Source organism: Rhopilema esculentum, chromosome 10 (assembly GCF_057945365.1).
Source record: "Rhopilema esculentum isolate cy_ngs chromosome 10, ASM5794536v1, whole genome shotgun sequence".
Classification (NCBI taxonomy): Eukaryota; Metazoa; Cnidaria; class Scyphozoa; order Rhizostomeae; family Rhizostomatidae; genus Rhopilema; species Rhopilema esculentum.
In genome coordinates this window covers 2,701,152-2,714,231 of record NC_142824.1, presented here as the reverse complement: position 1 = coordinate 2,714,231, position 13,080 = coordinate 2,701,152, and the positions used below count along the sequence as shown (strand labels likewise).

The following is a 13,080-nucleotide window of genomic DNA, read 5'->3' as shown; positions in this document are numbered from 1 at the left end:
GAAAGGGCTGGTTTCCCCCATCTTAACAGCTTTGTCAATTCTTCTCTATTACCATCACAGTTAATCCCTCTTCATAGTTAAGTATCTAAATAACCTTATTCCGAAACGGCGTTGAATTATTACACATATTTGAAACTTTCTTCCGTAACGTAAACTTAAGTAAGCCTCTAGATAAGGTGTTTTCCATTACAATGACAATCGTTTTAATCTTGCCATTTTCGTGGGAAAGAGAAGCCACCTTTTTCGGTTCTTTTCTGAAAGTAAGCTTTATCTGATAGTTTATCAACAATAAAATACCTGCAAACCAAGGTCCTGATTTCTTTTCTAAAAGACATTGTTTGCCCACTTCTACGGTACACAGTCACCTTTGGCTGACGTCACGAACATGTTTTAGCAGCCACATCACTGATTTGTATCCAAATACTTCAGCATGATTTTTGCTATGTTTTATCATCACTCTAAAGGGAAACTCCATCTACATCTATACATAACCTGAATTTCCGATTGAAATGTCCTTTCTTGGCAATTTTGCGAAGACAGTTTTGTTGGTTTGATCCTATACTCGGTTGAGTTATTAGAGTAAAATAGATACTATCAGTATATCTAGAATAACCTTGAAAGGAATGTGGAAGACTTTGTTCGTACCAAAATGCTTCTCATTTCCAAGAAAAATTCTTTTCAATTTAACAATATATCTATCGAAAAATCTTGAAACAGATACGGGAGACTTTTTGTATCAAATGCTTTTCAAAGAAAAATTAGCAGAGAGCCAAAGCTGCTTGATATGCCAAAACTGTCTTATTGAATGCAGAGTATGAATCAGTCCTGAATTGATGGAAACTCACGTTTTATCATTCTTGCCGGCAAAATAAGTCTTTTCTCTACTAACTGTGTTTCCTCAAACTGATATGACTTAAAGACAGAATCTATGCGATAGCTCCTGGCGTTGAAGGTAATTTGCCCATTTGTTGGAATCAAGTAAAGACAAAAACTATTTAATATTTGCTATTTGCTTTGTTAGAAAGGACCAAGGTAGATGATTCAATATTTCAAGAAGGGACACCAAATTTTATTTTTTGCAATGCTTTTTACTGTGATTCAATCGTTTGAAGACTCATAATTCAGTTTGCGTCTGATGTACCTAATAATCACACCAGTTTTTGCATCTTCACCTTACCACAATGTGCAGGCTTCCTTGCCTTTATCAAAAATACTCTTTTCTACAATTTCCTTGTGTTAATCTGCTAAGATTAGCTTTGAAGGGTCGGTCTTTTCGGTTCATGAGTCGATCCAACTCGACATTTACTAAACCCCCCCCCCCCCCATTGTTTCCTTAAAAAGGGTTTGGAATAAGATTTGAAAATGCAATCCAGCCATGTCTGGTACACATATATTTTTTTAAGAAATTTATCGTTTACGGTCAAGCTACTAAACGTTTTTGCAGAACGACCTTACAGCCAAAGTTTTCCTTCCTTGCAATCGCACAGCGTTTCTTTCTTAAATCTGCATTCTGCCATCTATTTTTTTAAACCGCTGCGGATCTTAGTCCCAGTCCTTGACTAGCGCAATGACAGGCACTGCGGAGCGTTGAGAAAAGTGCGGATTCTAAAAAAGTGGGGGGGGGGGCTAAAACCGTATAACAAGAGGCTTTACTGGTATTGATTACTGGTTTAAAAAATATTGATTTTGGATCAAACTGACATTAGGCCCTACTTTCTAAATTTTTGTTTCAAACTGACATCGAGCCATGCTTTCTAAATTTTTAGATACCTTGATAAAGTTCTTTTGATGCGCGACACCCACTCGCTTTAAGTTTGCTGGGGTGCTACCTTTTTTCAACTTTTTTCAAAACGATAAGATTTCGTCTTATTCTTGGATAAGCGTAGGAGGCAAATATTCATCGTTTCAGCCCCCCCCCTCCCTTGATAAGGCAACATTCGGCTCCATTTGGGCAGTTCTATCGAAATGAAGCATTAATACTCGGGCAAGACACAAAGTAAGTCCCACTCCCCCCTTTAACATTTTGTATCCGTTTTTCCCATGCATTCTTGATGCATATAATTTCTTTAAAACTTCCATTGGAAATGGATACACTATTATCACAGCACAGTCTCGATAAGTCTACTTAAACATAAAAGCTACGTCAGCTATTCCCATGTCCAATCACAACCAAAAGGAATGTGACGTTAGATATGAAAAATTACTTTATGCTCTGCGATTTTTCCTGGAAATCAACACATGAGGATTTACAGACACGCCCAGGCTTGAAGGGGAGCTTGATCTTTTCATCAGACTGGAAATACGATGAGGCGCCAAGATGTTTGAAATAAGTCACAACTAGCCGTGAGAGTTTTCTCTTGCTTTCGTAAAATTCCTAAATCTGACCTTGGAAGGACCAAATGACCACCCTGAACTTTGACACTATTTTCTTGACCTACAGAATAAAAACACGAGGGCTTTTATACTATAGCAGCAAACCCCCTGATATTGCCTCTACCGTACTCTGCTGTTATTGAGAATATTGACACTTGAATAAACTAGTCTGAAGCAAAGGATGACGAACATATTGGAGTAAACATCAAATTATAGAGAGATTTCTTACCATATCGGAAAGTTGGTTTTAACAGAGAACTAAAAGAAGAAATAAAACCCATTCAAGGATAACAGGCGCATATTTGATCGTGAGTTCATCTGTGCTTTCAAGCAGGGTTCTTTACGCCCTCACTTCTTAAAATGTTTCTTTCCTAACTGATGCCTTTGATGGAGAAACAATTAATAACTGGCGTGTTTTTTCCCGGTTTCTGAATTTTAGTTTGGTTATGACCACAAGCAGACTTACACGAAAACCAATATTTCTATCAAGTATCTTACAATGTTCTTGTTAGTATTGACGTTGGTAGCACAATAAAACTACAACAATTTGCGTAAAACGTGCAGATGGTGACAATTTCCATTTTTCCAAATAACCGCAAGATACAATACATATAATCTAAGTTTGCCCAGAATAACAAAATTTCTGGGAAAATATTTGCATTATTTTTCTTTAAATTTGAATGTTTTTTGTTTCTACCAGTAATTGCTTACGTAAGTTGGAAGGTTTTAGAAGCTTTGTGTGTTGAAAAATCAGTTCAAATCAACGTAAATGCACAATTCCTAATGAACATGGATTGCAACTATTGGTGAAAAAAGAAGACCCAAAAGCGATTGGTATGATTCATGCTGTCCTAAAAACAACTCTACTTACCCTTACATAAACCAATGATTCTACGGTCACTCGATGAAGTTATAGGACAACTGTGCATTTTGCCAGCAATTCACAGATGTGTGACAGCATTGGTACTTAGCTCCAGAATGGACAAGACACTTAACACCATTATTTAATGCAAATTTTTGCTAAAAATATTAAGGCATGTTAAGAATAGAAACAGTTCACTCTTGAATCGATCATGAATTGTGGGCCTTCCCTTACTTTTTTCGAATGATAAATATTCTCCTCAGTTGTGCATGTGATTTCGAAACATAATCGACAGGGCCCACGCCAACGGGGGGCCGGAGGGGCCATGGCCCCCTTTTTTGGTAAGCAAAAACATTTTCGTAGACGCCCTGTTTTGGAGCACTAAATTCAAGTTTGATGTATAGAACTGGGCCCCTCCACCTTGAAATTCGTGGCTTGGGTCATGATCGATTATCCTACAACCCAGAACTTCTTCTCCAATACTTACTAAACTATTTAAACTGGATAAAGCAGCTTCCATCGTTATAATTTAATTCCTGAACGAAAATCATTTCCCCTGCATTGATAAATCGTTCACGTTAAATCTTTTAAATGATTTCTAGCTTCCAAATCATTTCAAGCAGGACCGAATTATTGTCAAAAAATGTTAATTCGTGACAAATACTTTGAGGTTTTATTCATAATTATCGGAACATTGCATTTGCCTGCACTTTATTTCTAGCAATGAAGATATTTTCCTGCATATTATTTCTTAATTATTTTAATTTTTTTTTATGAAAAGCTGCTCTTGACACTTGTTGAGCTGAAGTCTACACTAACAATTAATCTAGGCCGTAAATGTGTTATTATCGCCGCAATTGTCATTTGAATGTTCTTTTTATTGACTTTTATTTAACTTTCCCAGAACTAAGCGTTACAGTGACCGGTGCTATATTGTTCATCAGAGTGTTGATAAACGCCACTTTGTCACCTCGATAATATTTTTCCAATACAAAGTTCAATAACGAATGTTTGCCCTCCTTTCCACCTTAACATGAACATACCACCTTACTACTCGATTCATTGCATTTTTTGGGAGCACACCTTCAGAGCAGTTGATGCTTCACCGAGTATTTTTTTTGACTTCATGTCGTAAATTCTCAGAATACACCGAAATGATTATTCTAAAAATAAGGTTACACGAATGGTTTCAAAACTTTATTTTCAAATGTTTACTTTTAATCGGCCTTAGTCCAATGTTTCAAAGAGTAAAAAAGCTTCTACTCATTAGATAATTTTTTATTGATTATATGCTACCAGCTAGAGTTAAGTTGCAAAAGGCACAAACAAGGCTTGCTCCCAGTCGCTACCTTTATGAAATTAAGTACTCATTTTATTGCCAAGCAACAGATAACTTTTACTAATTTAATTTAGAGAAAAATATCTTATTTAGGCTTATTTATTTGTCCTATAAACATATCGTTTGAATTTTATGTTTATCAGACCCTCTGCCAAGAGAGAACAGAGAGGCAATGGTCTTGCAAAAGTAATTTACAAACAGGGAGCACATTTTTGATTTGGGGGTTTCTAAACCAATTGGCAAACCATTAAGTCGTTTGTCACCATTTTATTTGATGCCATAATCTTGATATTATGCTTTAGCAAAGAAAGTGTTGGAGGACTACATCCCCGAGCCCCCCTGGCTCCGGAATGCCTGGCAAAATCATTTACAATTATGTAATTGGTAGGAGTGCCCCACTTTCAAACTTGCTTTAGAGCTGAGGGGCATTGAGGTATTATTTATTAAAGGTGCAGTTCCTGTCGAGAGTTTTTGGCAATAGAAACTCCAAGTTATCAGTGAAATTTCTGTCAAACCTTTGTCATTGAAATTTGAATCATCTTCAAATTCATCATTCATCGTTATGATGTCTTGTGTCTGATGTTTTCGTTAGTGTAGCTTCGTTAGACCGAGGAGAACAAACATGTGAACGGTTCTCTTTAATTGGTTCAAGATCAGTTTCAAGAAAATTTGCGGTAAGCTGCGTTTAAAGCACCATCACCGTTAAGTCAGCAAGCAATTAAGTTTACAATGAGATGTGGTGGATTTATTTTAAGAATTCATGAACATCTGTTGGAAAAACATTTCAAGTGAAGATCAACAAATAACTGAGCTGTGCACCTATATAGGATCAGTGATTTCTGGTAAATAATTCGGCGTTTATTAATAAAAATCCCATTTTCCAGGAGATCTGTGCATGACATGTTGCATGGCTTACTAATTTAGGAGGAACACTTTTTTTTACATGCTTCCATTAACACGTGTGAAATTTAAAAGAAGACAGCCAAGTTGAAATTGCGACCAACCGTAGTGCGCAAATATTTTTCTAAATTTACATTAAACACTATTTTAATTTCACAATTTGTTATATTTCAACAGATATTGAGTAATAAGTGCTCTATATTTCTTTAAAAATGCCAAAAATAATTATCTTTTATTCAAATGGGTTAATTGTAGATTATCAAAATTTTTTAATCCTTTTTTAAGTGTTTATGAGATTCTTAATACTTTAGCAGCCTTTATTACATCACCACGAGCCTCTTGTGTTAAATGTAATTATACCAAAAAATACAGAGAAAGAATATTTTCTTGGAGTGTTACTCCAAATGATAAGTGTAAAACAATTTTTATATATTGGCTGGCTATGGCGTTCTGAACGTCCTTTTAAACACATTTGATGCATTTTTTATGGATGAAAATGCTTCAAATCTTTATACACAATCAAAGCCTTATTAACGTTACGTTCATTTGACGGAAAACGTAAATATAACGGTAGACGGAGAAAGCAATTTGAAAGTGGGGGGGGGGGGGGGGGGCTATATGAAAGCAAAAATGGCATCTCCGTGAGCTGCAAAAAGGCACTTTACCTGTTTCTGAAACGTTACCAGGATGTGCCCTTGTTTTCCAGGCTTTTGCGTCTATGTCTATAACATCTATATTCAGGGAAAGACAATTCCAGCAACTAACTCCAATTTTTATCAAGTTTAGCTTCTGGTTTGCATTTTAATCCAATGCAGTTCTTACGATATTCTTAAAAAAGGAATGATCCATAGGCTTAAAAATGTTTATTGAAATTATTCTTATAAAAATAATAAAGGTAAAAGATAACCTGCAAATACACAAATTTTTCATCCACTGATATATACAAGTATCCTCTGCCAAGGCCTTTTTGGTCAAGTAGCTGACAACTTATTTAACTTTTTGCTATATTTTAAGGCAATAAGACCCTTTTTCTTGCTTTCTTTATCTATAAGTATTATATTTAGCTTTCTAATTCTGTATCTGTATCTAGCTGGCATTCTTTCTGTATCTGTTTCTGTATGGACAAGGCAGCGAGATTCTTTGATAAACAAATGGATTATTACAACTTTGGGTTGCCTCATGTATCATCAGCAATAATGCATGAAATTTTAGTCATGTAATAATTACTGAGTGAGTATCCCTATTCTCATTTTTCCTAGACAAACTGAAGGCAAAGAGCAGTAGATGTTCGTATTGATTACACGTGAAGAATACAATAACATGCAATTGGATTTCTGATTCCTTTCAATTTGCTGCCTTGTGTCAGAATTTGAACTTGTATTCATCCGTGGAAGGTGCTAATTGAAATACATGGTGGCTGTGTAAATGGGTAAATATCCATTCATATCATCTTTTATGAGTTTCAATGGCAAAATACGTCACTGAAACCTTTGCATTATTCCTCAAACTTTCAACAACCTGACGTTAAAAACAGGATTTCAATCGATAAAAGAAATATTTTGTTCCTAAGTTTAATCTTAGGTTGCCGTCCTAATGTCAAATCACCCCAACAACTCGAACTTAGTTTCTTTAATGGGATTTATACCAAAATACTCACACGACAGGTCGCAAGCTAACGTAACTGTTCGGTTGATACAGATTCTCCCTCATTCGTCCCAGATTCAAATATTTCCGACATACGAGCATGATTTGGTTAACACTGGTCAGCCCTGCAAAAATCACTTTGATCACAATTCAAATAGTGCCTAGTAAGGTATCATTTTCGTTGCCAGAGAAGGGATAGCAGCTCTGTAAGCAATTCGCACTTAAGAGGAAAAAGCATGAAAGCTTTTTAGATTCGCATGCGCAGTTGCTTAAATTATCTTTGAAGCAGTGACTTGTTTCCTCTTGATGAAAGATTATTTTTAGCCAATCAAATTTCAGTAAATGCACTACGCTCATACTTTCGCATATAATGTCTTTTTGATGATTTTGAACTAGAAGGTCCAACAAAGAAACTCTTCAAGTTTAAGGAAACATCGTGGATGATTTCAAAAAATATTCATGGTTAAATAGGGCTAGATCTTCTACCAAAATATTGTTATCTTTTTCGTCTTTCTGTAAACATTTTTTTTGTCCAATAACATAATCATATATTCTTGGTCGAATATTTCTTCAGTGTTTGCGATAAAGACAAAGCATAGCCAATCTTAAATTTTGGGAAAAACTTCCATGTTCCTTTTTCATTATCGTGCGAAAAATACAGCAGAGTTGAAAACAGCTGTACTCAGAAGAAAATCATTCTTCAATTTTCATCAAGCTATTTTGCTACTGAATAAATATAGTTTAAGTTAACACCTGCCCTTTTAACGTCCATTCTTTACACAAGTAGGGCTCTTGTCACTGAATGTTTACTGCTCGTGTCGTCTACTTTTACTCCTTTGACTTCTTTCTGGCGCCAAAATTCAATGGCTACTTTCCTTTTCCTGCAAAGAATAGTAGAATTTGCTCATTTCGAACAAGTGGAATGACCACAAAGGCATAAGTGATCAATTCGAGAATGATCTTTATACAAGATTATAAAAAGGGTTCACAGTGGCTTGTTTTTATCTACAAATCCTTTGAATGGCTTATTTGCAAACTCCTCGGCTAATTAACCCTAAAACAAAGATCTCTTTAAATCAATCCTTTAGTTATAATTGACACCCTGCTCTGAATACCCTTGCTCCTTTGTTCAGACACCTGTGCCTGGACCAATACATCTGCCCAAATTACCAGAATGAATTTCTCTTTTATTATGAGATAACATGAGAACCTCACTTTTGTTCAACAGTGCTTTACACATTGTTTTTATACTATTGCCATCGTTGAAAAGTCATTTAGTACGAGAGCACTTGAAGATGTAGGAAATTTAACTAGTCGGTTGTGGAGAGTTATGTTGTTTGGCACTAGATTTTGCGATGGTTTGGACCTTTTTGGTGGTAAAATGCTGCATGTAAGTTCAATTTTCTGCAGATATATGTGAGGGTATGCTGTTGTTTGGCCTGGAGCTTTTTTTATTAAGTTCCTGATAGGATTATCCAATTTCTAAGATAATCTTCTTAAGGCCACAGAATAGAAATGGCTATTATAAGGCCCGTTTACACGAGCCGTTTTCAAACGAGCCTACGGTACTTTGTAACAATTGTACGGAAGTGTTCAATCATAGAACGTCAACAGACACAGATGTAGGAACTTTTCAAGTGCCCCCATTTTTCACAAATAGGATTAAGTTCCAATTTGCAGCACACGAAGGTGCTCCTTTTGCCTACATGTGCCCCTACCTCCACTTTTAGAATGCCTAATGTTTTTTTGAAAGTGAGTGGATCCAGACATCTTTTAATAAAATCTTTCTTCAAATAAAATCTTAAGAAAGCAGAAAGAATTTCTTCATCCCTGTTTATTGAGCAATTTTTCATTCTTTTAATGCAAAATCTGAGAGAGCAGTTTGAGATTTTACACTGAATTGGCGTTGCAGGAAAGGCTGTTGCCTTCTTTCTCTTCAGCTACTGCGCTCTTGACTAGCAATCGTAAGAAGGATCTATCAAACGTCATTCCATAAATAGTTAGCCAGACCCCATAGCCTGAAGGAGACGGGTCTGGAGCTAGAAATATGTCACCTATCCTCTCTGTGTAGTAACAGGCAATTACAAAATGCATTCCCAGAAATTATTTCAGCAATAAATTCCTTCTCTATTACTTGTCTTTTTCTCTTGCCAGAAGCACTTATCAAGAATTCTGTGTAAAACGTTGTGTGTTCCAAACAGTGGTGTAGTTTCATTTCATCATTTTTCTTATTGTTACACTTGAAGCCTTACACACAGCAAAAGAATCAGCAAAATTTGTGAAATAATATTTTTATATTAACTCTACATCACTACCGGCTTTGATGAAATAGCTTTTTGATTTGGGAATATTGGCATAAATTCTAATCTATCAAGCTTTAGATACGATTATTGTATTACTAATTACATCAAAAGTTTCTGAAGTTTCCTTCGAATAATGAATCTCTTGTTTCTTGCTTTCAGCTGTAAGAGTGATGGTGCACTATGCGATGCTGGTACTTTTTCTAACCTTCATTTTGATAGCATCTGCTGCAGATGGACCAGGTATCAACTCACACTTTTGTTAATTGTTATCTTTGGTCGTTTAACTGCAAACACCATGGAAGCATAGTATTGGGAACCTCGAGAAATACTAAATGCTATAATTATAGATTTTAGAAACATGAAAAAACTTTATAAGGTTTTGAAGTACTTCTATTCGTTTATAATTTTTTGTGGTGCAGAACTTGAAAATGGCTTTGAAAAAAACAAACATTTCACAGCATACTATTAAAAGCTTTTTTGTCTGACAAGTCAACCTGGTGCGTATAAGAGAATCGTTCCATTAGATGGTGTTTTGATGTAAAAATTCTCGTTCAAACATCTTCGAAAACTTTATTGATCAAAACTTTTTGCATAACCAGAAGGATTGCGTAATCAATGCTCACCAATACGAGTTCTAGCGCAAACGAGGTTCTAAATAGAATTAATTTTTTGGCCTGTTCAGGCTTGTTCTGACTTCTTAGAAAGTTGAGTGTATGGCGATTAGATGTTAACTTTTGCTCTGTCGATGTTTTTGCTCACTACAAAGCGAAAAGCAAGAATCGAATTTAAATTGTTTGATGGTGGATGAAATATGCAATCGCTCTGGTTGATACACACGTTTTTTGCAAGAGAGGTGCTTCATACCCTCCCACGCAGAACTCCAATAATTTCTGCCTTGACAATTTGGAGATGATTTATTATCAACCAAAAGAATCAAATACTGCAGAGGAAACTCTTATGTTTACAAACAATTCGTTCTCTATTGAGGCAAGCAACAAGTACAAATTGCTTACGCATGCAAAATGGCTTCGTCAACTGATCATTTTCCTGCCACTCTAAAGATGAAACTTTCTATAGCTGAATCTTAAGAAGTGTGGGTTTACTCAAATATGTTTTCTTGCCATATCAAGTTTTAAATAGACTAGAGATTCTCTGTTCATGAAGATTCTATTAAGGAAAAAATCTTTATTTATTTTTGATAAATCTTCATTCATACGAAGGGGCCGTGATTCAGTTGCTTTTTTTATTTAGTACCAGTTATGAAGGAGCTATGAAATAGTTTGGAAATTTTTGGAAGGAGCTTTACAGCCCCCTGGTTCAGGCTTTGCTGTCTAATATTGTCATATCTTATGCTGTAATATGGTCCTTTCTCAATTTCCGGCTTTTGAAGCTTGATATAAAGGAAAGTTCGACAAGCTCACAAACAAGGGTAACTTTATGCACAAACGTGGATTTAACTTCCTAGTTCATGTAGCAATGGCAAGAGGTCTTGTGCATTGAGATTAAATGTTTGTTATTAATTGTTCGTTGTTAAATAATGGATAGTTATCATATGCCATTTTGCTGATTTAGACAGGAACAACTTTTATGGTGTCATTGTTATGAGCCAGAATTTTTTCCTACCAGATTTCCTTTTCAGGAGTCAAAGCCTAGCCAATTATAGAACAGACCTAGCTAATTGAAAATTCCTTACAAGGAACTATAGCTTTTGTCCAACAGAAATTATACCGTAATTCTATTTATAAAGAGACAAAGTGCTGATCAGACACCTTTTATTTTGCTAAAATCATAAAGATCACTGCCTCCAAGTATGACAATTAAATCCATGGAGATCCACAGGCCTCAGTTTTATCTTGGCCTAATGTTATAGAAAGATTTGCAGCCAGCATTATTCGTTTAAAGATTAATTTAGCTTGATCAAAGGTTATTGCAGAAACTTGCTGTTTTATCAAGTTATTAGTAATGTCACAAATAACACGATATGACATCATAGATTTAGTCTCTGGGACTGAAAACTTATCTGCTTCACAGATGTTGGAAAATATTCATATTCTACAGGCACTTGGAAAAGTTCAGGTGATGGGAATTGCACTTTGAAATGCGAACTGAGAGTCAATAACTTTTTAAAAGTTTTATGGTATTTAGACCTCAAAAAAGTTATCTGTTTTTCATTACTGGGTTGATTTGTATGATAATGTTGATTTTTAAATAACTACCTTTTTCACTTGTAGGCTATGGATCCTTAAACTGGAGAAGAATCAACGAAAAGCTGAAAAGAATCTCCAAAACCTATGAACAAAAAAGGAAATTAAAAAATGTGAGTTTTAAATTCATTTTGTGCCAACAAAGGGCTTTTGCTAATGAAATGTGTTCCACTTTTTATTAGAAGAGGAAAATGGATACTAGAGTATTAAACAGACTTTTGCAATTGTGACTCAAAAAAGCTCCTTCAAAGCCATTTTTTATATTCTGATAAAATGAAAGTAACCCAGATACAAGTCTAACTGCCATTGATATGAAAACTAGAAACATGCAGTTTCTTTAAGATTTTGTCAATTTGATTTTTTCTTGATAAATTGTACTTAATTTTGAGCACAAAGAATATTGATTCTTTGGTTTATACATTTAGGCCTATGGAAAAAAACAGGTCTAGTTTTCACCATGATATAAACAAATTAGGCCCTTTTCGATTTGGAATGGAAGGAAATTTCAAAATGCAATTAAAGCTCATTAGCTTTTGTTTTACTAGTATATATCTCTCAAAGTTGTGTAATTTTAAGATCGAGGTTTGAAGGCCATGAATTTGCTATGATCTTCCTCCAAGCCATTTCTTGCACGACTTTAAAAATTTCCAACAACAACTCTTTATACTGTCACTGTGTAGGCTTTTTGTCCAAAGATTTCGTTGACTGCATTAGCTTTGTATCCAAATGCAACAATAACAACTAAAGCACAGAGTTATTAAAGGTTTCGAGCTATCAGGAACCTTCTTTGATAGCAGAGACATGAACCAGGGGGCAGTGAAGGCAGGTGCCCTATTTTCCTAAAACAATTATTTTAAGTAGATTGCAGGCACAATGCCCTTCCTGGTCAAGCATGTTCCTTCGAATGATCCCAGTTTTGAAAATTAACTTTTTCAGCTGTGATTTGTCAAGTGCCTTTCTAGTAAAAAAGTGCCCTCAAAGTGTGGTCTGAGATGCTTCCTACGACCCCGTTCGATAGTTATGTGTTGTATTGACGTAAAACAGAATAAGCTGATAACACAAGAGAACCTGACACCATTGTCGCTATGCAACTTATAGGAAAATCTTTATGATGTACAGCGATTTGTTGGTTGCTCTCGTCATTGTTGCCGTGGAACCCTTAATGAAATTATTATGACATATTTTGACTGCTTGTTCTGCGTCCTATGTATGGTAAACTGCGGAGTAAAGCTCTCCCAGTGCATTTCCTAGCTGTGACAGCCTTTTCCGAAGAGCTATAAATTGTAGCCATCTTTATATACAACATTTATTGCATTGGAAATTGTCGATTTTTGAGGTCAATAGATCGCTGATACATCTGTTTCACATATCAGTTATCGAAAGGTTGCCCTTCTTTGACCACTGATTGTATTAAGAGGCGGATAAATTCACACTGAAGTAAGGATTATCTTGCAA

General features: G+C 35.4%; 1 protein-coding gene and 1 long non-coding RNA gene across 4 annotated transcripts in view; one reads left to right on the top strand and one right to left on the bottom strand.

The window, feature by feature from the left end:
* The window catches only part of LOC135689766 (uncharacterized), a 64,274-nt gene that overhangs the window by 21,715 nt on the left and 29,479 nt on the right, over nt 1–13,080 (top strand). Inside the window, exons 1-4 of one of the 3 annotated variants that reach the window (XM_065207115.2) lie at nt 6,775–6,903; nt 8,347–8,508; nt 9,581–9,661; nt 11,653–11,738. In XM_065207115.2, coding sequence (XP_065063187.2) covers nt 9,592–9,661; nt 11,653–11,738 — 156 coding nt within the window. In that variant the 5' untranslated portion in view covers nt 6,775–6,903; nt 8,347–8,508; nt 9,581–9,591. Of the gene's footprint in view, nt 1–6,761; nt 6,904–8,346; nt 8,509–9,580; nt 9,662–11,652; nt 11,739–13,080 lie in introns of those variants that run through there. The other 2 variants (XM_065207107.2, XM_065207123.2) reach the window with 2 other exon arrangements.
* On the bottom strand, nt 6,898–11,710 carry LOC148959218 (uncharacterized). Its single transcript, XR_016144154.1, has 3 exons — nt 11,638–11,710; nt 11,191–11,279; nt 6,898–7,999 (listed from the first exon to the last, which is right to left on the bottom strand). It is a non-coding gene; the product is annotated as an uncharacterized LOC148959218 (long non-coding RNA).